Genomic DNA, 26,337 nt, shown 5'->3' on the forward strand with positions numbered 1-26,337 from the left:
AGGTATCGAACAAAACCGAGTCCTGGGGCATTTCACTTTATACCGGCTGCCAACTAGACATCAAGACATTGATTATTACTCTTGGAGCCCAACAATGCCAGCCAATTTTCTATCCACCCCCATGACTGCCCCGCCTGGCCCCAGCTCCCAGTTCTTTAAAAAAGCCCCCACTCATCAGTTGCTACAGCAGCCTCAGGGCTTCTGGGGGCTCATGGCAGAGCCACCCATGCAGCACAGGCAGTGGGGGGCAGCAGGGATCAACTTCCCCCCCCCCAACTTGGCAGGAGCCAGTGAGTCTGGAGCTTTTTTTTGTTTGTTGTTTTTTAAGAGCTGGGAGCTGAGGCTGGGCACAGCAGCCATTGATGAGGCTGGGAGAGTGGGTGGGGGTCACAGGGCTCATGGAAGACCCCCCATGCAGCGCAGCAGCCGGTGAGTGGAGGTGTTTTTCTTTTCTTTTCTTTCTTTTTTTTTTTTTTTTTTTAAAGAGCTGGGATGCTGGGGCTGGGAGAGTGGGCAGGGGATGGGGGCTCATGGCAGAGACCCCTATGCAGCGTGGGGCAGTGGGAGGCAGTGAGGATCACCCCCCACCTGGCAGGAGCCAGTGTGTCTGGGGCTTTTTTTTTTTTTTAAAGAGCCAGGAGCTGGGGCGGGGCAAGGCAACCATTGATGGGGCTGGGACAGTGGGTGGGGGATGGGGACCACCTGATTTATAGATTCAGCTAATTCGGCAGTGGCTGAATCAATTTGGGACAGTGATTCGAATCGAATCAATGTCCCCTGAATCGGCTGAATCCGAATATGAAATGTACATTAGCTGCTTCGCACAGGCCTACTGCATACCTCTATGGAATACTTATTCAAAGAGGAATATTATCTGACACTTTATTTGTCATATCAAGCCCTCTAACTTGATCTCTAATTGTATGAATTTGATGCAGGAAACTACAACCAGATATTTTTATCTGCTTTGCACCAGAGAGGGCTTCATTTCCCCAGAGAAAATTATTTTTTTTCCCCATAGGTATTCATTTTTCTCCTTTACAGTTAAGACAGCAGAAAAATAAATGTATTCCTAACTACACAAAAAGGTCAAAAAACATCTTATCTGTTGAGAATAATGGGCCTTTATCATGGGCCCAAGGACCAGTTAATGTCATTAAAACAAACAAAGCTTTCCCAACAGATTACATTCTGGCTTTCATACTTCACTACAGAAGGACTTCCCTGAGGAACTGTGCTTCTATTAGGTTTTATTTGTCAGAAACAGCAGCTATCATGAGATTGTTCCCAGGCTCCTCATGTCATTAACACAATGCAGGAAAATTACATATTAAAAATGGCTGCACTTTAACATTAAAGCTGTAATAACATTACAGAAGGCACTTTTTCCTTAGCTTACCCAATAACAGTACCTCATTGTACATGGTATACATTCACAAGTGCACAAGCGGAATGAACTCAGTTAAGGAATGAGTAGTACTATTTATGTTACTAATAAATGTCTAAATTACTGGTGGCCAACCTGTGACATGGGCAGCTGGAGTACTTGGCATGCAAGCCTAGGACACTAAGTTAAAAGGGGGAGTTGGTGACAGGAAACTGGAGCAGCAGCTGAGGAAGGAATAGGAAATTGGGGTTGGTGACAGTTTGACCCCATGGGACCTGTGGGGGTGCGGGCTGCTGAATTTAGTGTTGCCACACTGGCTATTTATTAGAATGGCACTATTTCAAACCGGGTATGTCTACATAAGATGTTTACTGCACAGTGGATTAATTAGCTCAGCAGTAAACATCTCATGTCTACGCATGCAGTCATATTAGGCCGCAGGAAACTAATTAACCCTGCAGTGCCACGTGTAGATGCTGACATGGCTGGCTGCAGCATATAGGTGCTTCAGTGTGGGCACTGTCTGCCTGCCAGCTAGCCTTGCACTGGAGCACCTCCATGCCCCAGGAAGCCCCTCCACAGCATGCTGAGCCAGGTTGGAGCAGCCCCAGGCTGGCAGGCTGAACTCCTGGATCCCATGACAGCTGGAGCTGCTCCAACCTGATTCATCCCAGGTGCGTGTGTAAATGTGGCACCCAGGAGCAATAAACTCCAGTGCGATAAGAGCCGGAGTTTATTGCTTCACCTTAATAGCACATGTAGACATGCTCACCATGGACTTAACTTGTGGCACACTTGCCAAAAGGTTGGCCACCACTGGTCTAAATCCTTGACAGTAAGATCACCAAAGTAGGTACCTGTTTATGTGCTAGTTGACCTGCACGCTGCTGAGCACAATAGGGCCCCAAATCATGTCTGGAATGCCTTTGCATTACCATACTAGCTACAATAAATAATTAACATTGGTATGTTTTGACTGGGAAATTCAAAGCACTGTAATATCATTTCCTAATTATATTACCTGTTGGGAACCATAATAATATAAGGCTCATTAAGGTAAGGGGAGGAGAGGAAGAAAGAAAGTAGTTCTGAAAGAAGAACCACTTTTCACCATGCCCAGATGCTCACTGGGGTGGGCAAAGAGGAGGGCAAGGATTCTTCACAACCATAGATACCTATTCACAGGGGCAGTAGTATCAGCAAGGGGAAGGATGGAAAGACTAACTGCATAATCCATGGCACAGGGTGAGGTGGGTGCAAAAGAAATTAAATCAAAGAACAGTAGGTTAATAAAGACCATAATAAAGACAAAGAGAAAACAGGAAAGAAGAATGAGGTCACTGTGCAATGAGAACAAGACAGAGATGTAAAGTAATACACACATGACAAAAAAGGTACAGTAAAAGCTCTGTTATCCAGCATCCCCCGGGAATGGGGGATGCTGGATAACAAAATATGCCGGTTAATTGAGAGGCCCAAGTAGAGGTAGTACCTGCATCAGACCTACAATTACATCATTGTGCGTTTGCAAAATGCATCTTTGCCTGTTTGGGCCGCCGCTTCTCCCGCCATGTCTAGGGCGTCACCACCCCTGTGGGCCCTGCCGGACAGGGAGGCAGGCCCCGCACAGCTTGTATGCCCCAGGCTATGAGGGCTTGGCAGTGCAGGCTGGTTTGTCCCAGGTCGTGGGGGCTCAGAGAAACCAGAAGTGACATGGTGGGCACTTTTAGTTTCACTCTACCTTACAAGCTGGCATGCTGGTTAATAGAGCATGCCAGCTTGTAAGGTGCCAGTTAACGGAGCTTTTACTGTGAATAACTATTTCATTTCAGTCTTCAATAAAGATGATGTTGACCATTAAGGACAAAGACAGGATGCCCAGACTCCTTATGGAAATGAAAATGAAAGGAAAGCTCAAATAATTTACTGTACACTTAATCTGAGGGGAAAATGACTAGATAATCTATGACAGACTTCTAAAACCTCACATATCTAATTGTAGGTCTGATGTAGGTATTTTAAATAAATCTACTAGATGTGGAGTAAGGTGCAGGACAAAGACGTGGTTGACAGCTGAAATACCACATAACAGAGGGTATATATGACTGGAGAATAACAAATATAATGCCATATATTTAACAGATGTAGCTGGAGAAATGACCAAGGCAAAACAGGTTCTTTGGTATGAATTCAATAGTATGCAATGCTTTAGAAAAAATTTTAAAGGGAAAAGCAATGGAAAATAAGATAAAATACAACATGGTTTTACCAAACATAGATGATGCCAAACTAATCCAATGTCTTTCTTTCAAGGTACTACCCCCAAAAAGATAGAGAAATGGCAACACTATTGTACAAGGCTCTTGTCAGATCTCATCTGGAGAATTCTGTACAATTCTGGTTAACTGATTAGATCACCCATTGCCATCATCAGATGTTCCAGGAAACTGCAATTCATTTAAAGTGCCCTTTGAATTAGGGTAATTATACCGTTGCCAGGACACCTGTCCCAGTGATTCCATTAGTCTCTTCAAATGAACACTTTCATCCCAATTTCAGACCCCTTTTCCCCACCTCCAGCTGTCAAGATGAGAAACTGATAAGAATGGTACCCTCCCTCTTGTAACATACTCTCCAGTGTCTGGAACTGTTGTGTGCGCCAGACAGTATGGGGAAAGGGAGGCCTGTTCTATTTGGAAAGTCAAGGAATATAGTCACTCTGCTTTGGACCAATGTACTTATTGCAAGTCATCAGCCATCATCTGCAGCAGGGCAGACACTGAAAAACGCACTTTGTGAAGAATGCATAATAGATTATTTTCAACATTAAGTTACCATCCTTCTTGACTTATCCTTTAACCTTCAACAAGCAAATTGTATTCTTGACAGATATTTGACCATGTTTTAATTCTGAAACCCAAAATTTACTTTAAAGTTTCATGATCTTAGCCCTAGTTATCCTCGTATACATTTGAATCTCCTCCAAACATGTCATAAACAGAGCATAAATAGAGGATACACATATTGCACCAAACAAACCAAATCTCAGAATGATGTGATTTTAAAAGACTGAAATAGAGGTCTCCAAAAATAAGGTTTATACATAAAACATCAGCTGAAAAGTTTAACTTAGTGAGCCTTCATCAAAGGGAAAAATAAAAAAAAAGTACAGTTGACTGTTTTGCAATGAATTGAAGGTGAAGGAATATAGCGTGCAAATATTTAATCAACAGTAGCATTTTAAGAGTACTTAAAATGTACCTGTACTTTAAACAAATTCCTTAAAAGGAATTCGGTTTATGGAGAAAACAGTACTGATTGAACCCCCACAATGGTAACTGCTGCAACATCAGCAAAATAAACTATGGCTGCATTGACAGAGGATGACAGCATGGGGCTGTTTCTTATATCAGCTGGAAGTATTATAATTGGCTTAGTCAGGGGTGGTCCCCTGCTGCCAAATTTCCAGACCCAGGGGGAGCCCAGTGGACCAGACAGCATGCCCCTGCGTGTTAAATTAGATGTGCAGAGATGAGGTGGTGTGGGTGGGACCCAATCCCAGCACTGTCTCCTTGAGGGATCTGTCCCATGGACCAGCCCTGGCTGCTCATCTGGCCCACAGGGCTAAAAGGCTGAGCACCAGCACATTAAATGAAGAGTGTACCAGTAGCACCTGAGAAACTAACGTTAGTGTGGGAACCCATTGTTAGGGAACAGTCCTCCTTTCACAAATTGCACTCCACTTGCCCATGTGGAAAGGGCATGAGAGTCATGGTTCTCACCTTCTGCCTCTTCTGGGACTTAGAATGTTCTACCACAGATATTAGACTTTTCTCACTCCTTTTGTTGAGGGAGAGCATGGACCAGAACTGTGGGTGTCTCTGACAGAAATCTAAGGGAGCTGAAGGTCTTTCTATTCCCTCTGCGCCTAATCTAGGGCCATCTTCAAACTAGTTCCCATGTTTGCATTACAATTGCATTACAGTACTTCACAAAATGAAAAGGGGAGGGGGTGGTGGGAGGAGGGAGGCATGGGAACAAACTGCATTCTCCAGTAACAAGACATAAGTAGTTTTCTGGTCTAAAACCTGAGTTGTCTTTAGCACCACAACTAATTAATGATTTCGCTGGGAGTTGCTAGAGTTCAATGCTTCTGAGAATCAGGCCCTTAATTGGCAATGTAGCAGGTTCTGGCCAATTATCTAGACCTAATTCAAGACCCCAGGGACAGCTGAAACAAGCTGTTTTTTGCAAATACTAATTCGTTTTCTCAAAATGTGTAAAATGCATCTCCTCTGACACAGTTCTTCAAAGCCAAGCATAGTGCATATGAGAAATAAAGGGAATGTTTTAGTAGGATTCAGTGGAGTTTGGGCAACAAATTCTGAGTGCTCTGGAGTGGATCACACAAAAACTCAACATTTTTAATGGTTATCATTATTATGGTTAGATATTTCAAATACATTATTGAATTACAGACCTCTCAAGCATTTAGGGATGGTTTCAGTCCTGCTTACTTAATACTGGAAACAAGTGTATGAAATGTTATAAATAAGGACTTGCCACAGCATCCTTCTGCTCAGAGCAACAGAATAATGGGACAGAACCAAAAAGATAGCTATTCTGTTCTGTGTGAGCTACAAGGACTCTGACTAGGGAGAGATATCAGCAGACTGTATCAACTGATCCAAACCACCCACCAATTTTGATTTCTTTAACTAATGCTGATTAAATTTTAATTGCTGTGCAGTTAAGTAGAGAGGTGCTATATGCTGTATTATTAGCAACATTATTTCTTCATGGGGTTATTTTGGTGGTGAAGATAAGGGCCCAATTTTGTGAGCTCCCTCATACAAGTCAAGAAAACTCAAAGCCACTCAGAACTCCAGGAGCTACCCTCACTTGTGGCATAAGTCAGAGAATCTGGCCTTACATCTCTTTTTCCTTTTTGGAGAATCAGAACATTAATTTGTAATGCAGTAGGCTTCAACTAACTACCTAGAACAAACTCAAGACCTCAGGGGACAGTTGAAACAAGATGCCTTTTGTAAGATACTAATTTGGTTTACTGAAATGTGTAAGGTGCATGTTAGAATCACAGAACCTTCCCTTATGGTTGGACAGGATCTCAGGAGGTTATCGAGTAACTCCCTGCAGGACCATCCCTGGCTATATCATCCCAGCCAAGGCTTTGTTTTCCCTGGTCTTAAAAATCCTCTTCTCTGATGTAGTTCTTCAAAGCTAAACAGAATACATCTGAAGCAACACACTTTACTTACAGTAGCCACATTACAGTGAATAATTTTCTTTTAAAGCATAGAGCTATTATTTTGTTCGGCGTTACTTTATCACTTGCTGTGCATATTGGGCAGTTTCGAAGAACAGGATCACACTGTCTATACATCTTGGCAAGTCATCTTATCAGTGCTAAACTTCATTTTTCTTAGTCAATATACTGCATATTTGTAAAATAATCTTCAGACTCATGTTTGATACTGTTCTGAGTTATCTTGCCAGAGGATGACAGGGAGAAAGAAACAGTAAAACGTAAAAAAGACACTGGTTTCATGACACTTAACACTTACAGCAGCAAGCTGGAAATGTGCTGTTGATTTGTTCCATGACATCTGTTAAATCTGTGCTGGTATCGTGAGGTGGGACTAACAAATCATCTGCACCTATGCCAACAAGATGAACAAGGGATTTAATTAGAAAAGGAGAATGGACAAAACAGAATATGAAAGTCATCCCCGTCCAACCAGGTAAATGCTCCTATATTTAAATCAAAAAACTCTACTTGATGCCTTTGTAGTTTAATGTGCTTTAATTGCTTATTGATAATTGCCAGTCTTGGGGGAGGGAGGTAGATGTTTAAATAATCAATTTACAGTTGATCTAATTTCTCTATTATTAAGCTTCAACAACTGCGCTTGAGATTTAATGAAAAGGAATTGACCCCATGAAGCAGGATGTGAGAACTTACTGTTAGATTAAATAAATTATTCTCTCATCTTGTTGAGAATAGTTGGCAGCTGCACTTTTCATATTCCAATCTATTTTCAAACAATTTGTCATGTTATTTTCAAAGCAAACACATCATACAGATTTTTTGTTTTTTTTATCTTCCAGCAGTCTTCATTCACTATGAATCATCCACTCCACCAGTGCTGATATTCTTTTTTTTCCCCTTAAATGGATGCTCAAAATTAACCCATGGAATGATTAGGGAATTCTGGATGCTCCGATTTGATGGTATTATGCAACACCATTAATTGATCAATGTATGACAATAGCATATTATATATAGTTCAGAATATATGTCAGTATAAAAATAAAATCTGGTAATACTCTTTGAATGGTTAACATAACAGTACCCAAGTAATAGAAATCCAAGTATCTGTAATTTGGGCAATCTGTAGACCAGGAATGGTATTTTCTCATGTATTTTTAGTAAAGATTAATCTTGTTTTTCTTACTGAGTTTAGTTTCTCCCTAATTTTCAAAATGCAGCAATCTGCAATAGTTCCCAATCGCCATGGCAAATTATCAAGGTTCCAACAGCATAAGATGTAAAATAACCTCTTAGGGAAAGATTCCTCTTAGGGAGAATATAATATAGACTGACACAACTTATGCCCCATTAGGGGTGTTTTGTTTGTTTTCATCAGCATGGCAGTAGAAGTAGAGCTTCAGAATGACATTTACAATATGGAAGCTAAAAAAGCCCAACTCTTCCAATTTGCTATCTCTACATGATGAGTAATTTTGTCACTTGTCCTCAGACTGCAGGATGCATAGATCTGCTGTGGTTACATCAGTCTAATGGGAAGGAAGACTGTCATCAGTGCATGAAAGAACTGCACCAGTAATTCTCTTGCTTGAAAGGCAAATGACACTAAGGTCCCTGGCAGAAGTTACACTGAAGATGTGATTAACCACTTAATCATGTTTTAAGTAGTAACTTGACCACACATTCATGCAATTAATAGCAAAATGAAACAAGGAATAAGCTCCAAAGTTATTACACAAACTACGTGTAATAGATTTCATAGACATTCAGGCTGAAAGGGACCCCGGAGGATCAGAGTCCAGCCCCCTGCCCCAGGGGCAGGAGGTCAACAGGGGTCATCGGATCCCAGCAAGATAAACATCCAAAAGTGTCTTGAAGGTGTTCAAAGTGGATGCTTGAACCACCTCCAGAGGCAGTCTATTCCAAACTTTGGGGGCTTGGTCAGTATAGAAGTTCTTCCTTATGTCCAGCCTGAAACAGGTGCAGAGGAGTTTGTGACCATTCGACCTTGTAACCCCTTGGGATGCTCTGGTGAACAGGGGTTCCCCCAGATCCTGGTGAACACCCCTAATAAACTTATAGGTGGCCACCAGATTGCCCCTGAGCCTGCGCTCTTCCAGGCTGAAGAGTCCCATGGCTCTCAGCCTCTTGTCTTAAGGTCTGTTTTCCTGACCTCTGACCATGTGCGTGGCTCTCAAGCTTCTCCACATCCTTTTTGAACTGTGGAACCCAAAACTGGACAGAGTACTCCAGCTGTAGCCTCACCAAGGCCGAGTACAACAGGAGAATGATGTCCCGGGATTTGCTTGAGAAGCATCTATAGACGCAAGCCAGCATTTTGCTTGCTTTACTCACCGCAGAATCACACTGAAGGCTCATGTTCATCTTGTGGTCATTCATGACCCCCAAGTCCCTTTCATCTGTAGTGCTAACAAGCATAGCAGTGCTGAGCCTATAAGCATACTGCAGGTTTTTCCTCCCAAGGTGGAGAACCTTGCATTTTTCGGTGTTGAACACCATCAGGTTCTCATCTGCCCATTTCACGAGCCTGTCAAGATCTGCCTGGATCACCCTCCGTTCCTCAGGTGTGGATGCTTTACCGCAGAGTTTGGTGCCATCGGCAAACTTGGCCAGCCCGCTTTTGACACCGATGTCTACATCATTGATAATAATGATGTGGATCTGGCTGTGGCAATAATTCGTGGCTGGTTCCCATCATACCTTAAATTGCACATGTGGCCAGGCATCAGCTGTTAGCAATTCCCAGCCTCTGAAATGCATGGGAACCCTTGCCTCCCAAACATCCCTGAGGCTGGAAGTCCTGATCAGCTGCTGCTCCCAGCCTTGGGGGTGCATCAGCTGACTGGCTTTCTACTTGCCAGTGCATGGGAGCCTGGGATCCCCCCGCACCAGCAAGATGACATGATGAGGATCTGATATCTGATTCCTTAATCAGGCCTCTTGCCATGTATGTGTAGTATGGCAGAAGTCTGATCATTGGGATCGCAGATCAGATCTCATGGTGCCTTTAAATTAATGTCTGCAAGGGGCCCAAAGAGGATGAAGGGCAAATGACACCAAACAGATTGATTGCTGACAGAAGTTAAAACTCCCCATTCTCCAAATCACACCACTCCATCAGTTCTTCTCACTGTGTCAACCTTGTAAACATTTAGTGCCCACTGCAATAAGACTTGTGCAAGTCTGGTCCCATTGTACATTTTTAGTTATTTCACACAGGTATAAATAAAAAATAGTGGCAAACATTTATGGACAAATCCAGTGTAATGTGATCAAAGTACTGACCTGACTGATGAAACTGCGAGCTCAGATCCTGATCAAGTGGAAAACTGAGAGCAGAATGCTGCGGTGATGTATAGGGAGAGCCTCCATTTACTCTGGAATCTGACTCAGGCTAAATTAGATTTAAGAGAAAGAGATTCATTATTACAGCAATGTGAAATTCTTATAAACTGTATGTTAAGTGAATGTGCATGGATACAGGTTGCTCTCTTTCTTCCCTTCCTCCTTTTATGTTATTTCTTATTTTTTCACTGATTTATATCTGCTCCACTGTGGGCTGGTATCTGCCAGTGATTCTCAATCGTGATGCTGGGGTACCCTGGGGTGACGCAAGATCCTTTGAAGAGTGACACAGGAAGCACAGAGATTTAAGCCAGGGGTGAGAAGACAAGCTGATAAAGGTAAGCTCAGCCTTCAGGCATGAGATAATAAGCAAATAAGGACAGGCTCAGTCTCTCCCAGTCAAGCTGCACCCCCATCCTCACTGCTTTCCTCCTCCGCTAGGAGGTAAGCCCCGTAATAAATTAGTTTTTGAAATGGGGTGCCACTAAATTCACAAAAGTTATGGAGGGATGCCTCAAGTCTGACAAGGAGTGCCTTGAGCCAAAAAAAGGTTGAGAACTTCTGGTCTCAACTACTTTTTGAATGAACTTGTTAAACAGTTTGATTAGATCTCACTGGTAGATCCAGATGTGCAGGCATGTGTGTGGTCTGGGGTACTGCAAACCTCTTTACAGCACCATAAACCGCACGAGTTGCACCTTACTCAGTGCACGGTGCTGCTAATTTGCAGTGTCAGGACAAAATTTTCAACCAGGATTTTCCCTGGAAGAAGTGGTGCAAACCATGCCATCTGAAGAGCCATTGAAGAGCCCCCATACTGAGGCATGTGAAGCCCCTGTGCTGAGGCACACTGCGCCCCAGGGCTGCCTGCTTCCCAGTCTCGAGGCACACTGTGCCCCAGCCAGCTCCTGCTTCTCAATCTCAAGGCACACCGCCCCAAGCCAGCTGCTTTGCCCAGGCTGCCGGGGCACAGGGTGCCTCAGTGCAGGGAATGGCTCTAGCTCCTGCTAAGGCACTCTGTGCCCCCACATCCCCCAGCCCATGGAACAACAGGAAAAAGCGTCCTGCTGCAAAGCACACAAGCAGGGGCAGGCACTGCAGCAGAAAGGAGCAGCACAAATTTACCACTATTTGTGCTGCTGCAAGGGCATGCCCCTGCTCACGTGGATATGGCCACTGGAATCAAAATTAAGCTTCAGATAGCTCCTTGAGACTAAAGCAGTATTTGGTTGTGTGCTTTTGTGCCGTACGGGTAGATCTAAGAGGTGGTAATTACTAAAAATATTGGGAAAGATTTTGTTCAAGCCCTCCCAAAATGTAATATTCAAAAGTGACTATTGTGAACAGTTCTAGATATACAAAAATCAGGTTTTTACATCTGAAGCAGGTTTTCAGCCTTCACTTCTCTCTTTGCTATCATCTAGCCTTTTGAATGCAAATTACTCACACTATCTAACAAATGTCATATTTAATTAAACCTTAAAAAGCAGCCGCCGAAGTTACACACAAAAAATTAACTTTTTAACATTCTGATTTTGGAAACAGTATCTATACTGAAACAGTACCTAAAATGACTATAAATGAGGTTCAATCAATGCAGGGAAAGCCAAATATGTAAAAACAATTAACTTTTGTTCTGGAAAAAACCCTGCTCCCCTTTCCAACTCAAACATTCACTTTCCTCACACAACTTGAAGATTAAAAAAAAAGAAGAAAACCTGAAAATTGTTCAGCAATGCAAATTTTTTCACTTTCATATTTAGTAGAAATTAGGAAGAAAATTTCCCTTGGGCACTTCAACCATATGGCCTTTCCCCTATCCAAGTCTCATCCTTTCTTCATTAGGACAACAGTAATTCCAGTTTGAAGAAATAAGATTAATCAAGAAATACTTATTTGCATTCAGGCAATAAAGAGAAATGAAAATACTTTCAGATTACTTAAGTACTTTATTACCAAGAAGGTCCCATGCATTGTAGCTGCATGTTAAGTAGATAAGTCACTTGCTACTCACTGTCAGGTCTACATGCATCTAGAGGGTCTAGGTAAAATCAGTTTTGCTGCTCTAAAAAGAGGGCTCACTCTTTTTAGTGGAAGGCTGGGATAGCCTCAAAGTCATCACATAATGTTGTGTACAGATGACAATCTTGGCTCAGGTACAGCCTAGAACTGTACTGGCCAGAGCTTGAAATAACTCTCATACATTAATGGAATTACTTCACTTAGGACAACAATTTCCTGAACAACAAAGCCAGTAGCAGGGCAGAAAAGCAGACTTGAGATTAGAAAGCCAGAGAAAATATGAACTGTCAATACTGCTAGAATTGTGCCTCAATTCAAAGTTATAATTGTGTCCAGAAAGGTTCAGAGAAGGATACAGAGCATTAGTATTTTGACCTGACTTCATACAGTGTGTTACTATGGCAGTAGACACTTTGGAATTAAAGGTATAATGGGGTCAGCCTAAGCCTAATAAGAAATTACAAAACCAGGATTTATTTAGGATGGAATGGAGATGTGGATGGACCCAGGTTATAAGGCAAAAGTGAAAACTGATTTGTCCCTCTTAGGTATGCTTTCGTACTCAGAGAACAAGGGAGTTTGCTAAATTCAAAGACTGACAAGCTTAGAACAAACAGAAGGAGAGGTCATTGGTTGGTCTATGGAACCCACTGGTACTGAAGTTGAGAATCAAATATTGCAGCTGCATTTTAAACAAGGTGAGACATTTTTAAAACCAAGACACAACATTTGAGGCATGCATACTTTTCTTGAATATACAGATAAAGGTAACCAAATCCCACACTTCAAGTGATCACTGCAAGAAAGTATATGCCTGTTTTGAGTACACTACTGCTGGTGGCATAACTGAGGCAAAGTGGACAGAACAACTGCCCTGGGTACTGACTTGGTGATATGGGTGTGGGGGAGTGGAGACAGCATTCCAGATTGAGCCAGTTGCTAAAAAAATACATCTTTTAATCAGACGAGCAAAAGGGTTTCACCCTTAACTCCCACCCTTGAAAAAAAAAAAAAATCACATTCCTACTGATATGGAAACTTGGGCTCAAAATGGCTAAAGGTTTTTTCCAAGGGTACAGAGTACACTGAAACCCCCAGAATCCCAGCTCCCAATAAATGGTGTACCCACAAGACCCGAGTAGCAGAACAATTAAACGCTCTAACCTCTCCTCCATCGGCCACTCACATGCACTGCAGAAAATTTCAGACATTCATATTTGAAGCCGGCAGGAAGTGACAAGTCAGATACAAAAATAAGCCTGGATGCTCCCTTGTGCATGGACTGCTTTGTGCCAGGCTGCTGCACAGAGTCAGAAAAAGCATTGGGAGAGGAAAGCTCCCATCTCTAATTTTTGTAAAGATGGAAAATATGTTCATATGAAAAGAAATAAAGACAGAAGGTGCAAGCAGCGTTTTCCCCTGAGAATCTGAAAATTCAGAGGCAATTTTATGGCAGACTGGAACACCTATTACAGAACACTCCTTGCATTTGTCTTTTCTCAAGAGTGACCTAGGAAGAGTTTAGAGCAGTGGTTCTCAACATTTTTAGACTCGAGGCATTCCTCTATAACTATTGTGAATTGAGCAGCACCCCACTTCAAAAACGAATTTATTATAGAGCTTTTCTGCTTCAAGGGGGGCTGAGGAGGAGAAGGAGCCACTTTCAGGCAACAGCCTATGACATGACTCAGTGAGTAGGGGAAGGAGGAATGGCTGGAAGGAAAGAGCCTGCACTTATCCCACAGGAGCCGGTGCTTATCTCCTCTCTCCTGGTGGTAAGAGACTCTTATCTCTCTCTCTCTCTCTCTCCTTCCCTTGTTACCTGCTGCTGCTTTGGGAAAGCCAATGAGCCACAAAAACCCTTCAGGTGTCCACCTTATATATCTCAACTAGTGACAACTCCACTCAACCAGCTACAGAACAAGGTAATCTCTTCCTCTGCTTTTTAACAGAAAAGTAGAGACTGTACTCCACCCCTGTTTCTCCTTAGGGGATGATCCTTTGCTTCTAAGTAATCTAGTAAACTCTAAAAATGAGGCAGACCAGAATGCTTGCTGCCATCTTGGTCTTCCTTGCTCTGTGCCGAGAGCTGCTGTCTCGCTCTCATGCCCCTCTACTGTAGCCACCACTGTCCCTTACCCCTTCTTGCTAATTCCCATCACCACTGACTGCTACAAGTGATGACATTTGGTGGTGAGAGAAGCAACAGCTGCAATAAGTGAGCATGTGAAAGACAGCAAGGAGGGCTGGGATGGCCACAGGTGAGGCTGCAGCAGAAAGTGGAACAAAAGAATGAAGGGGCACACACAGAAGGTGGGGATCTGGGGCACCCTCTCTAGGTCAACACTTTTGTCAGCGTCTCTGCCTTTACTTATGCTGCTGTGCCACAGTCCAGATGAAATCAGGTGGCAAACTGGGATCCAACCTGTGGGCCATAGATTGCTGACAACAAGGAAAGAATCATCACAGTATTTAATGTCTCTAGTAACAAGGACATTTTACATTTCTTGGAACCTGTAGGGGCTGAAGAAGGAAAGACAATATTTCTCTTTAACATGTTGGTGTCAAAGCTGCCACATGCTAGTTCTGTTTCACCTTCCTGTTTGGCACTATAATCAATCAGGAGGACAAAAATGACAACATTGTGTGACAGCTACCAATCTGCTGGGCTTCTTATAATAAAAATAGCATGCTCTCATCTGAATTGTGACCTAAAATAGGTGACTACATATGTGAATGCATATGCATATTCCTGTTAAATTTACTCCCTGAAGAGTTTCCTCCAGGGCTTGCATACATCGATCAGACTATTACAACTGAGCAGCTTTTAAGTTTCATGAGATCCCTCCTCTTCCCCCCTCCCTACACATCTGCATCTCTTGGAGAAAAAACATCCCAAATGATTTCAGATTCACTGACAGGTTATTAACCCAAATGACAATCAGAGGGCTATACACGGTATCTAGGCAGCTGAATGAAAGGGAGAGATTTGCAGTTGACAGAAGACACTGAGTTAAGCGATACCATAAAATGGCAGTTTTGGCCAGGGATAGATGTAAATAGGACACCATTAGTTTTTAAACAACTACTAGTGATGGCTATAAAAGAAAAACTGACATTCAGCCTAATGAGAGTTTCCCATATAAATTGTCCATCTCATCAGCAGAAAGAATGATCTTTAAACTTACACTATAAAGGAAAAAAAAACAGAGTTCTTTGAGGAAATGGAAAAAGTTAGGGAGAAGTGATAAATAATTGCCCTTCCAAAGAGCCTTTGATGAAATTCTTCACAGAGACTACCATAGACAGTTGGTAGTGGCAAGCTGAGAGGTTATGTTTGGTCATTGGCCAGGAACTGGTTGAGAGAAAGAAAACAAACAGGAGGGATAAATGGCCAAATCTCAGCCTGGAAGGAGATTAATAGTGGGATGTCCCAATTATCCACTAGGATTAGTGGTACCTAATCAATATATTAATGAACTGGAAATTCACAGCAAACAAGTTCAAGGTACACTGGATGGTAACATTTGAATAAGTCATGAACAATGACAGGTTCTAAACAAATCTTTCAGGGGGGGAAAAAAAAACATCAGGACATCCATGTAGGCTCTTCATGAAAATATCTGCTCAATGTATAGTGGTTAAAAAAATAAATAATAAGCAAGCACATATTAGGGTCATTACAAAAGCATGGTGAAAGCTACCAAAGCATTATATACACCAGTGGTCCTGCACTTAGATTACTGGGCTCTGTCCTGGTTCCCCCATCACCAGAAAGATTCAGCAAAACCAGAACTGACTCAGGGAATGGTTGGCAGAATGATAAACACAGAAGTTTCTCCTAATGTTGAGAGAGACAAAAGACGGACTGGTTAAGTGTGAAGAGGCAAAGAAGAGGTGACTTACGGTATGGAAAAGCATTTACTTGAAGCACTAAGAATTTCCAGGGAATTTGCAGAGCCACAAAAATGATGCCTGATGTGTAGAGCTGTTCAAGTGCCCTTTTGTCCAGAGCACTACAAAGGATAGCAAGAGCATGTACTGCTGATGCTCCACAACCATGGGGGTGGGACATGCTTGGCAGGGGCACCCTGCTTCCAGAGGTTTTTGAGGGCAGCTAAGCAGAGCAGAAAATGCCAACTGGCTGGTGAACCCAAGGACCACACCTACCCAGGGACTTCTTCCTCGCTGGGAGCATAGCACCACATCTCCCCGAATCAGTTTCCATTCCCCGAAGCTCATCTGTTATGTTTCTTGCCCAGAATTGATCCCTGCTGCCTGCATGCCCTAACCAGCTCCTGATTCAGCAGTGCAGGGAAGCCATGTGCATGCTACACTCCTGCTGGGACAGAGTCAAGGCCTGCCACCTCTTATATGACAAGGCTGTGTGCAAGCTGGTACGCAGCACCAAACATGGCCATGAGGACCTGACCAAGGCTCTGGTCATAAGTGTTCTTCAGCTCTGCTCTTTGTCCCCTGACAGCAACATGGCTGATAATGAGGACAATGTCACACTGGACATCATGCAGGTTTGGGTGCTCATAGACCACTTTTTAGACTGAGTACTGGTTTCTAGGGCAAGCAACAAGAACTGGGGGCACATCATTCGGGGGACCTGAGATAACAAGCAGTGGTAGGAGAATTTCAGGATGTGCCAAGCCAGCTTGGAAGATAAACCCTCAACCCTTGCTTGACAGGATATTAGCATAAAGGTACCCCTCACTGTGGAGAAGTGAGTCACTATCATCTTCTGGAAGTTCACAATCCCAGACAGACTTTGGTCTGTTGCCAACCAGTTCAGTGGGGGCAAGTCCACAGCAGGACAGGCACCGTGTGAGGTGTTCCTAGTTATCCAGTGGGTGCCAGCACCCAGCTTCATCCACTTCACCACCCACAGGAGGAGAATGCTGCCAACCTTGCAAAGTTTAATCAGCCAAGTGTTCTGGGGTCACGCACTGCTGCAACCCTTTAGGCCCAAAAGTTTGCTAAGAACTTTTTTCCAAGTACTCATTTGGTCTAATAAAAGATATCACATCTACCCAGAGAAGCTTGACTCCCTTAGCCTCACAGCACTCATAGTGCTCTGCTTGGTTCTGGGCTTTGCCTAAATGCACAGAGCCATGCAAAGCACATCTGCACTTCCAGCAGAGATACCTTTATGTGTCTCTGCTGGAAGTGGCCCTTGGCAAATAATGGCCCATGAGGCTGTGCTGCTACCTCGGCTTCAGCATAGCAGTACTCAGCAATCCCCTTCATCCAGAGGCCAGAGATGTATACAGGACAGGAAGAGACAGTTATACTCCACAGGTTACATGAAGTAAGTTACATGAGGTAGATTCACGCTGTGTTCCCTGGCTGGTAGCAGTGAAGCTGCCAGAGTGATTCAGTTTGAAGAATCTGCAAAACAGTCAACAGAGTCAGCTCAAATTGGGCAGTGCTCTGGGAACAGTCTGCGATCTGCTCCCATGTGGACTGGGAAGGACTGTCTTCTACATAGACACAGACAGATCTGAGAAGCAAGTCTGCATGGCAACATGTGTGTGTGGCTCCACATTCCTGGGACAGCAGAGTTCAACATCAGTTACAGACAGACTTCCTGGAGCCAGGGCCGACTGAAGAGCAAAGCATTCTGGGATGCTGGAGGACTGAGTCATGTCCAATAGCATCACATGCAACTGTACAAGTATTACACACAGTGCAAGAAAATGTCACGCTGCCAAGAATTTCCTGTTGGAAAGAGGTAACATTTTGTGACATTGGCCCCCTTTTCTGTGCTACAAATTGCCTGTATGGCTATACGCCCACTTTTCACAGCACTAAACAGGTGTATTTTGCACTACAAATGTAAGACTTGTCTATGGCTATAATGGGTTTAAAATTGGGAATGGTGTAGTAAAGGTGAACTGTGTTTGCACAGAAAACAAGACGTAGGGAACACCTAAAAATCGAAAGGCGAAGCTAATAAAACACCATCATCACTGCTGTTGTTCTCGTTTTGTCCAACACAATTTACCTTCAAAGCCACATGAAGTTTATCAGCCTATGGTTCCAAAAGGATTACACAATTATATGACTAATGAGCAGATCCACCATTACATTAAAAAGAATAAAGTTTTAATGGATGGAAATGCTCTTGCTTTAAGACATAAGCCAATTACTACCTACTTTGGGCTCAGCAGAAACTTTCCCTGTGTGCATGTTATTGCTCATCTTGTTATTATGAAGGTTTTAAACCTTCTTCTAAGCACTTAGAAACAGCCACTGTTATATTAAATACTGTCCAGATGGATCACTGACATGAACCCTGTGTCAGTTACTATCATCATTTCTAAACACTTAAGCCACTTGAGGATGGTAAAAAATGTCAGGAAGACAGCACGAGTGGATGAGGTCCTCCATTAGCAGAACCAATTTATCACCAGGGAAGATGCATTTTAATACTCCTGTATCTTTAATACTCTTTCTTTTATTACTCTTTTATCAGAACTACCTGCAGAAACTACATGCATAGGTCAGACTTCTTCTTTGGCCTCTCTTCTGGGACTGCAACATGGGTGGGATAGTTCCACAGTATGGGGACATTTGTTTTACGGGATGTGAAAAGCTGGTTTATTAGGAACCAGCTGAGGACACCTATCTGGCCCATGAGGGACTAGGAATATTTGTTACACTGAACTTCAGTTTATCTGAATCAAATTTGAAAGCGAACAGTGATGCAAACTTCTGAAGTCATCCAGATTCCTACAGTTTAAACAGAAAAACCAAACCAGTCCTTACAAGCCAATTCTTTCTCTATCCAGGTAAAATTTTGCAAGTGATACCAATACAACCTGCCATGTTGCAAGATGTAAAATAAGATCCCAAACACCACTGAGATTTGCAAGAAGGCTGCATCTGTCACATTCAGTTGTACCTATACTGCCAGGTACATACATGATTCAAAAGACCTAGTGGAGGAACAGTCTAGTTTTCCAGGCTTTTCTTTGGAATTATCTTTTCCATTTTAAGGCCAGGATGCTTGATGTGGTCATCTCTGTCATAGTCAGTCTGAAAAAGGTGTGGTGCCCAACTTCAGCTATGGGGAGCTGTGGACTAAATGGATGCGTTGTGTGGCTGGGATGAATGGTTGTAGGAGGGTATATTTTTTTTTACCTTTTTCAGTTAGTTTGAAAACAAGCACTATACTTGTGTGTTGTTGCCTGCATTGTGCTGAACTTATCATAGATGTTTCTCGAGTTCCTGGAAAAGCACTGTAAGTGAATGCCTTGATAGTAATGCCACATGTCACTCATTATCAGCATCATCAGCTGCAGTTTGCCTGTTGCCAGACAGTTGCAGGGTGCTAAGAACCCTTTGTTACACAAAATGGTCTATTTTAAGAAAAAAATGTCAGTTTTTATGGATAGGGAATTTCTGAAGATCATTTTGCTTCACTTTTGATTTTGGCTATTACAAATATATCTAGAAGTGAAAGTAAATATATACACACTTTGTTGAACCCCTATGTGAACACTGAGTGCACTAAAGTAAATTGAAATGTCCACTGAACATGTGTTTGCAGACTTGAAAGCCATCTCATCCTCACCAAAGTTTGCAGAGGGTGCTGCTGTGTGCCGTTGTGTATTTACCTGCTCAAGTAGCTGCCGTAACCGGTGAAGCTGAGACTCCAGTTGCTTATTGTGATCTTCCAATATCTGCATTCTGGCCTCCAGGCGACCTTTATGTTGCCTTAGGAGTTTGGCCTCAGCAATGAGCTCAGCATCTTCAGAAGTGTGCAGGGGAGCTACAGCAGAGTCCGGGGGTGACCCGAGAGGGTTTATGCTTTTCCGAAGATGCTGTTCCTTTAGCTGTTCATATTCCACCTGCAGGTTCCTAATAAAATTAATGAGGAAAAATAGCGAAGATTACATTTCATGACAATATATGTGGAAAAGAAATTTAAAATCTCTTCCCTAATCCAGTAAATCTTTTCATCATCTGTATCTATGGGGTTTAAATAGCTTAACCTAAGATGCTGTCTGGACTCCAAGTGTATGATAACAGCAGCACAGATATGTAGGAGTGAAACAGCTACTCACTGAAAGGAAGAGTGTTTACCCAACCCCAGGAGCTTTGTCTGCAAAGAGTCGTGTTGCTCAGAGTGTTTGATTTTCCAACTCCTACTAGAACCTCTGACTTCAGTGATTCTTTTGGTTCTTGTCTCATTTTATGCAACCATGATAAAATGGCTTGTTTATGATTAAAGATGACTTAAAGTTGAGGTACAGAAAGGGAAGACGACCAGACCTTTGCTCTTCCTCAAGGTCAGCAATGATGCGCTCCAGCTCTCCCCGTTCCTCCTTTTCCACTGACTTCAGGATCTGAGCAGGACTCTGAGGTTGGCTCACTGGTGATTCTCCTCCCAGAGTTTGACAGTACTGCTGGATAAGGGCATGCTCATCTTCCCTAGAGTAACGAAGCAACATAGATGGAGATCACTCGCACACACGTGCCACTGAGCTAATAACTCTGCTAAGTTTGTCTTAAAAAAAAAAGAAAAAGATGGCTTGAGGAGAGGTATGTGAACTGCCAAGAATTTAGGGTATAACTCTTGTCACAGCTGTGTGTGGGTGAACAAGATACGTCAACATTTTGCTGACTTGTTCCTGACAAACATTCTGCAATTTAAAAAAGATATATAAACACCACAACCTAATACATGAGAAAGAAACATCCTTCTGCATCATTCTGGGGCTAATTTATTTGAAATGCACAAGGAAAGCACAATAGCTGTTGATGTCTCTATAAGAAGCATATAAGCCAAAATCCAAATGGCTGAAAAAGTGGTAAGTCAGCAATGACCCATTTCAAATGCCTTAAAGTGAAAGAGAGAGAGAGAGAGAGAGAGAGAGAGAGAGTGTGTGTGTGTGTGCGCGCGCACACAGGCACACCATGTTGGTTTTTTGACAGCTGTTGCATCTTTCAACAGTAAATAGCTGGCACCGTGTCTCAGGCAGGAGAAAACAGTAAGCCTCATACTCCACCTACCCTGTAAAAGTTACAAACAGCAGTGTTCACAGTACTTTTCACATGGGCAGAGGTTTGAAAAGTTACCACAAAGAAAGGCAGATTGGGGGTTCAATAGGGTGGACTGGCAGTGACATGAGAAGAAAGGAGACATTGGCTTGGAACTGGTCCTGAGTCTCCCAGTCTTTCAGACTGCGGTGTTCATGTAAGTCATACATCAGGTTCTTTGAGGGAAGTACGAGATTACTTCCAACGAATACAATCCATTCATGTTTAAAATAATTAATTTGTCTTGCCTGTGGTCAAAGGAGAAGTTACTTGAAAGACCTGAATGTCTCAGTTATGGCTAGAACATTCTGTTGAGCCTATTTTTCTACATGCCCACTCTTTTTGTACCCTATGGGCACGTCCACACATGCACGCACATGTGCTTGCAGCAGCTCAAATAACAGCAGCACAAATTTGTGCCAGACTTGTGCCTCAGCATGTGCACTTGAACATGCACTTTGGTGCGGGCCAAATTATGCCACTTGGGGAACACTGGCCCTGTCCAGCTCCTCCCAGATCTTCAGCCAGGGGGAGCTACGGGCTGGGGCCAGCACCTGTGCTGACCCCAGCAGCATAAAAAGCTGCCCTTGTGGGCAGCTCAGGGTTACTTGCCCTCAGGATTTTCTGAGGCCCGGCCAGTTGGTATCTGGGGACACTAGCCCCTTGTGCCAACTGGACTGCTGAACCAGCCCAAACCTGGAGTGCACCCTCTACCCACTGTATCACTCTGGCAGTGAGGGCTGCTGCCTGGCTGTGACCTGCTGTCACCTAAAACAGCATCTGCCCCTTTGAACCTGAGGCCCCATGGCTGCGTTCCTGCCAGACCCAGACAGGGACCACAAGGCTACCTGAGCTGTGGTTTGGGCACTGCAGCAGAGCCACCTGCACTCCTCGGCCAGCTGCCAGTGGGCTGCGGTGGCACAGTTGATCTTCAGGCGGCACTGCTGTCATGTCCCCGCTCTGCCATCTGGGCAGATGTACTCCTTGTGGTGGCCCACTTCAAACTGTCAAAGCATGTCCTCCTGGCCCCAAATGGCCAGGAGGTCAGCCACCTCATCTGCCTTCCAGCTGGATCCCCAGTGCTGGTCCTAGGCAGGCTCCTCTACCCGGGTCCTGCCACTTGCCTCACCAGAAGGGATCCTGGTGTTCCCTGTTTGAAAATTGCAAATTCTCTGATAAAAAACCCAAATTCTCACATTACAATACCCAAAATCCATGTTCTTCCATGATTAACATGAAATACCGTTATATAGAGAGAGGTCAGTTCAGCAATGTTTTGTTGATATATTTGCAAGTTTAAAGCATTTTGGAAGCCTACCAATGCCTCTATCATCATAATAAAACAAATTCTAAATATCTATACACTTTGGTGTTTGCTTTTGGGTTTTTTTAATCATAGAAAAATCAGAGCTGCCCCTGCCCCTTTTGCTCACCAGGATGTGGGGCGCTGAACAGCACTGATATGCCAGTGTGCTGCCCCAGCCCTTGCTCCTCACTCCAACCCGCAGTCCCTGCCTTCTCCACTAGTTCTCTCCTGGCAGCAGCTCCATCCTAGCATCAGGACATGAGTCCAGCTGCAGCTGTCCTACCCGCTGCTTGATGGCTCTGAGCAGTGCCCCACACTGCTGTTCTGCTCCATGCGGCTGTGCCCAGGCCCCAGGGATCCACTTGCCATTCCTGGGCAGCCCTAAACTGGGCTGGGCAAGCTGCTTCCCTTCCAAACTGGCCTCCCCCTGCACAAGCTGCTCTAGAGGGCTCTAAGCAGCTTCTCCTACCCAGAGCTCTTCCCCACCCACAACCCAATCTCTATCACACACACCCCTGCTGCCACCTCCACTCCTCCCCTCAGCCCATTACACCCACAAAGTGGTTCCTGGGACCAGGAGCCTCCCCACAGGCTGAGGCTGCATGTCCCAGCATCAGTGTGGACATGGGGCAGGGCTGCAGTTTGGCAGTTGCCCCTGCAGCCACAGTTCCTGCCAGCAGGTCCTGTCCCATCCTATCTGGTGGTTGGGCATGCAGGGTGTAAGATTTGAGGGGATGATACGGGTTTTGCAAGGGGAAAGTGTGTGGGGTTTTCTGGGGAGAGTTGGGGGGATCTGTGGGTGGGTATAGTGTTTGTGGGGTAGTGTGGGGTTTGTGGGTGAGTGAGGGATTCATGAGGGGTGGTTTAGGGGTGTGAGGTTTATGGATGGATTGTGGGGGTGTATGTGGGTATTGGGGGGCTGTGTGGGGTGGGACAGACTGCTTAGGAGAGGTAAGTCCCCTGCCTGCTCCCAGCATGGAGCACAGCCCCCCCGCAGCAGCAGCAGCAGCAGCAGCAGCAGCAGCAGCAGTTGCGGTGTTCATGCCCGCTCCTGGCAGAGACCCCTGGTGGCGCAGTGCCGCCTCAGACCAGCGGCTGCACATGGCACTGGCCTGGCCACTGGTGCACACCTTCAAACAGGACTGGGCCACTCTTGCTGCCACCCATGGTTTCTGGCAAGCAGGCAGAAACTGCATGCTCTTGGCCCAGACCACGTCTTGCCTGCACGGAGCTGGCCTGCCCTATGGCACATGGGGCACACGGAAGCAGGATCCAGCCCAGCTCAAGGGCATGCAGTTTCTGCCTGTGGTGCTGGAAAGCTGCGGGTGAGAGCTGAGGGCGTGCAGGCCGGGCCGGCGCCATGTACAGCTGCCAGTCTAAGGCCGTGCAACATCACTGGGAGTCTCTGCCAAAAGCAGGCACGAGCGCCCTGACAGCTGCTGCTGCTGCTACAGAGGAGCTGTGCACCATGCAGGGGGTGGGCAGGGGATCCACTGCTCCCAAGCAGTCACCCCCAACCCACAGTCCTTCCACCCCCAAACAGTCTCCCTCCACCCACACACAGTACCCTCTGACCCCCACGTCCCCACTTACCTGGGACAGCGCCTGGGTTTGATCCACTGCTGCAGCCTTGCTCCACTCTTATTTGCCCCAGGACTCTGAGGCAGCTTGCTGGACAGCGTTCCCTTTAAGCTGTGCGTTGTGCATGGCTGTGCAGGTGCTCTCATGCCACGCTGCCAGGCATGCCTGCATGGCCACACATGCCACACAGCTTAGAAGGAGCGCCGTTGCTGGAACAGGAGGGACATTCGTCAGCCATAGAGATGCTCTGGCCAGGTGCCATAGCATCACTCTGGAGGACCCAGCCTATGCTGTTTTTTTCCGGCATGTTATTTTTTCATACAAAGATTTCCCAGTGTCAAATTTAGAGTCCATGCTGCAAATATGTAGTGTGGGAAACATTTTTTTTTTTTGTTTTTAAGAGTGCCTCTAGCAGCATCTCAAACTGTTTTGAGACACCACAACAGGCACATGCTCGCTTGTCTGGATGCGGCCTATGGTGCTAAATCAGCAGAAGATTTAACAGAAGGAACAGGCTGCAAAGTAAAAGTGAAAGAGTGATCATGCCTGCTATGACTTAAGTTGAATCTGCTCCAACAGTGGGGAGAGAAAGGGTAGAGAGGGATGGGGAAAGTCATGAAGGGTGAAATTCTGGTCCCTTTAAATATATTAAAAGTTTTGCCACAGACTTCAGTGGTACCAGGAATTCACACCTGGAGCATAATTAGGAATCTGCATAAGTTCATGCTTTTTACTGAGTACAGAAGCAACAATCCTTGGAAAAAAATGGACTGCAGCGCAAAGGAATGATAGAACCTCAAATACTAGAAAATAAAAATTAATTCAACACCTTTTCAACATAATCCATGAGTCAGAAATATAAGAAATCTAACCCATAAACTATCTGCTGATGAGTTATAATGACTTCTTTCTTTAAATCACACCATCTCTCCATTTTTTAGATTGCAAGCTAAATGTTAACACATTTATTAAAAATAAGTTGTTTCCCGCTAATGACCGAAAGAGTAAAATTTCCCCGTGCTGTAGCTATATAGCTAGAAAACTATTATGCCAAGATCCTTCCTAAGCAATAAGCAAAAGCCTTTGAGGTAAGGTGCTAGTACAGACCTCTGAATTCCCAGAGGAAAATTATTTAACTCAGTAGTTATTTAACCAGTCTCCAGAATTACCTTACTGCAAGTCTTTTCTTCTTGAAACAAAGAAATAATAAATGTAGAGTTAAAGCAGATATTTTATGAATAGCAAGTTTCCTGTTTGGGGAAAATCTGATCTTAAAATGGGAACATATAACTTCTTTAGGGTCTAATTCAGATGGACATTGGCATGCTACTAAACAGCCTACTTCTCTTCAACAAAGTTTAATTCATGTCCTGAACTTTTTGTCCATGATAACAATAAACTAACTATTGATTCCTCAATCCAACTAATAGTACTGCCATATAATACAAAAGAATTCCCGACCAATGCCTTTTAAAAGAATTAAGTTAATATGGAAAACTGGTTACATGGAAAATATCCCAAATCAAATTTTAATGCTGCACTTGAAATGGCCTTTTAAAGAACATTACTAACAAATAACAACTTGCACTTATAATATACCTTTCTGATCCAAAAAATTCAAGCGTGCAGACATATTAAGATTATCCACAAAATAAAAGTGGACAGTTTGGATGGCAGACACAGCTACAGTTTTGTTGATAACCAATGTAACAAAAACACAAGTATATGCGAGCTACATACCACCTATCTGGATGGCAATGACTATCCAAAGGACAATAAAGCCATCATAATGAATGGAACCCTTTATTTTCACTAATGCCTTTGGGTGGTGTAATTTGTATGAGAGCTTATGAGAATTATAAATAAATTGTGTACCTAGGGTGCTGAGGCAAAGATGTCACTTTATAGGAAAACTGATCCAAAAATCCATGGCTGTTACATAAGGTACTAGAGACTATGCCAAAATCTCTACAAATGCATTAAGTGGAATGTTGGTTTACTTTTGTCAGAAAACCTCTTCTTACTAGAGAACAAACTGGTGTCACTTCCCTGAGTGGCTGATTTGGACACTTTTCACAGTACACTAATCCCTAAGTGATGCTGAGGGGTAACCCGCATGGGTTCGTGCAAGGCCGATCCTGCCTGACCAACCTGGTCTCTTTCTATGACCAGGTAACAAAGAGCTTAGATGGGAAGGAGGAAGTCGATGTCATCTTCTTGGACTTCCAGAAGGCCTTCGACACAGTGTCCCACCCAATTCTGGTGGGCAAGCTGAGGGACTGTGGCATTGACGAATGCACGGTCACATGGGTGGCAAACTGGCTCCAGGGG

The 26,337-nt window shown here is 44.0% G+C and overlaps 1 protein-coding gene across 6 annotated transcripts in view; it reads right to left on the reverse strand.

Annotated features, from left to right (window-relative positions):
* Positions 1 to 26,337, reverse strand: part of UTRN (utrophin) — a 692,661-nt gene that overhangs the window by 10,332 nt on the left and 655,992 nt on the right. For all 6 annotated transcript variants that reach the window (XM_019526790.1, XM_019526791.1, XM_019526792.1 and 3 more), the window contains 4 exons: positions 20,352 to 20,510; positions 19,694 to 19,937; positions 9,984 to 10,092; positions 6,973 to 7,065 (listed from right to left, as the gene is read on the reverse strand). In XM_019526790.1, the coding sequence (XP_019382335.1) occupies positions 6,973 to 7,065; positions 9,984 to 10,092; positions 19,694 to 19,937; positions 20,352 to 20,510 (605 nt within the window). The remainder of the gene's footprint in view (positions 1 to 6,972; positions 7,066 to 9,983; positions 10,093 to 19,693; positions 19,938 to 20,351; positions 20,511 to 26,337) is intronic.

The sequence above is a fragment of the Gavialis gangeticus genome, unplaced genomic scaffold (assembly GCF_001723915.1).
Source record: "Gavialis gangeticus isolate Ggan-Ray unplaced genomic scaffold, GavGan_comp1, whole genome shotgun sequence".
Taxonomy (NCBI): domain Eukaryota; kingdom Metazoa; phylum Chordata; order Crocodylia; family Gavialidae; genus Gavialis; species Gavialis gangeticus.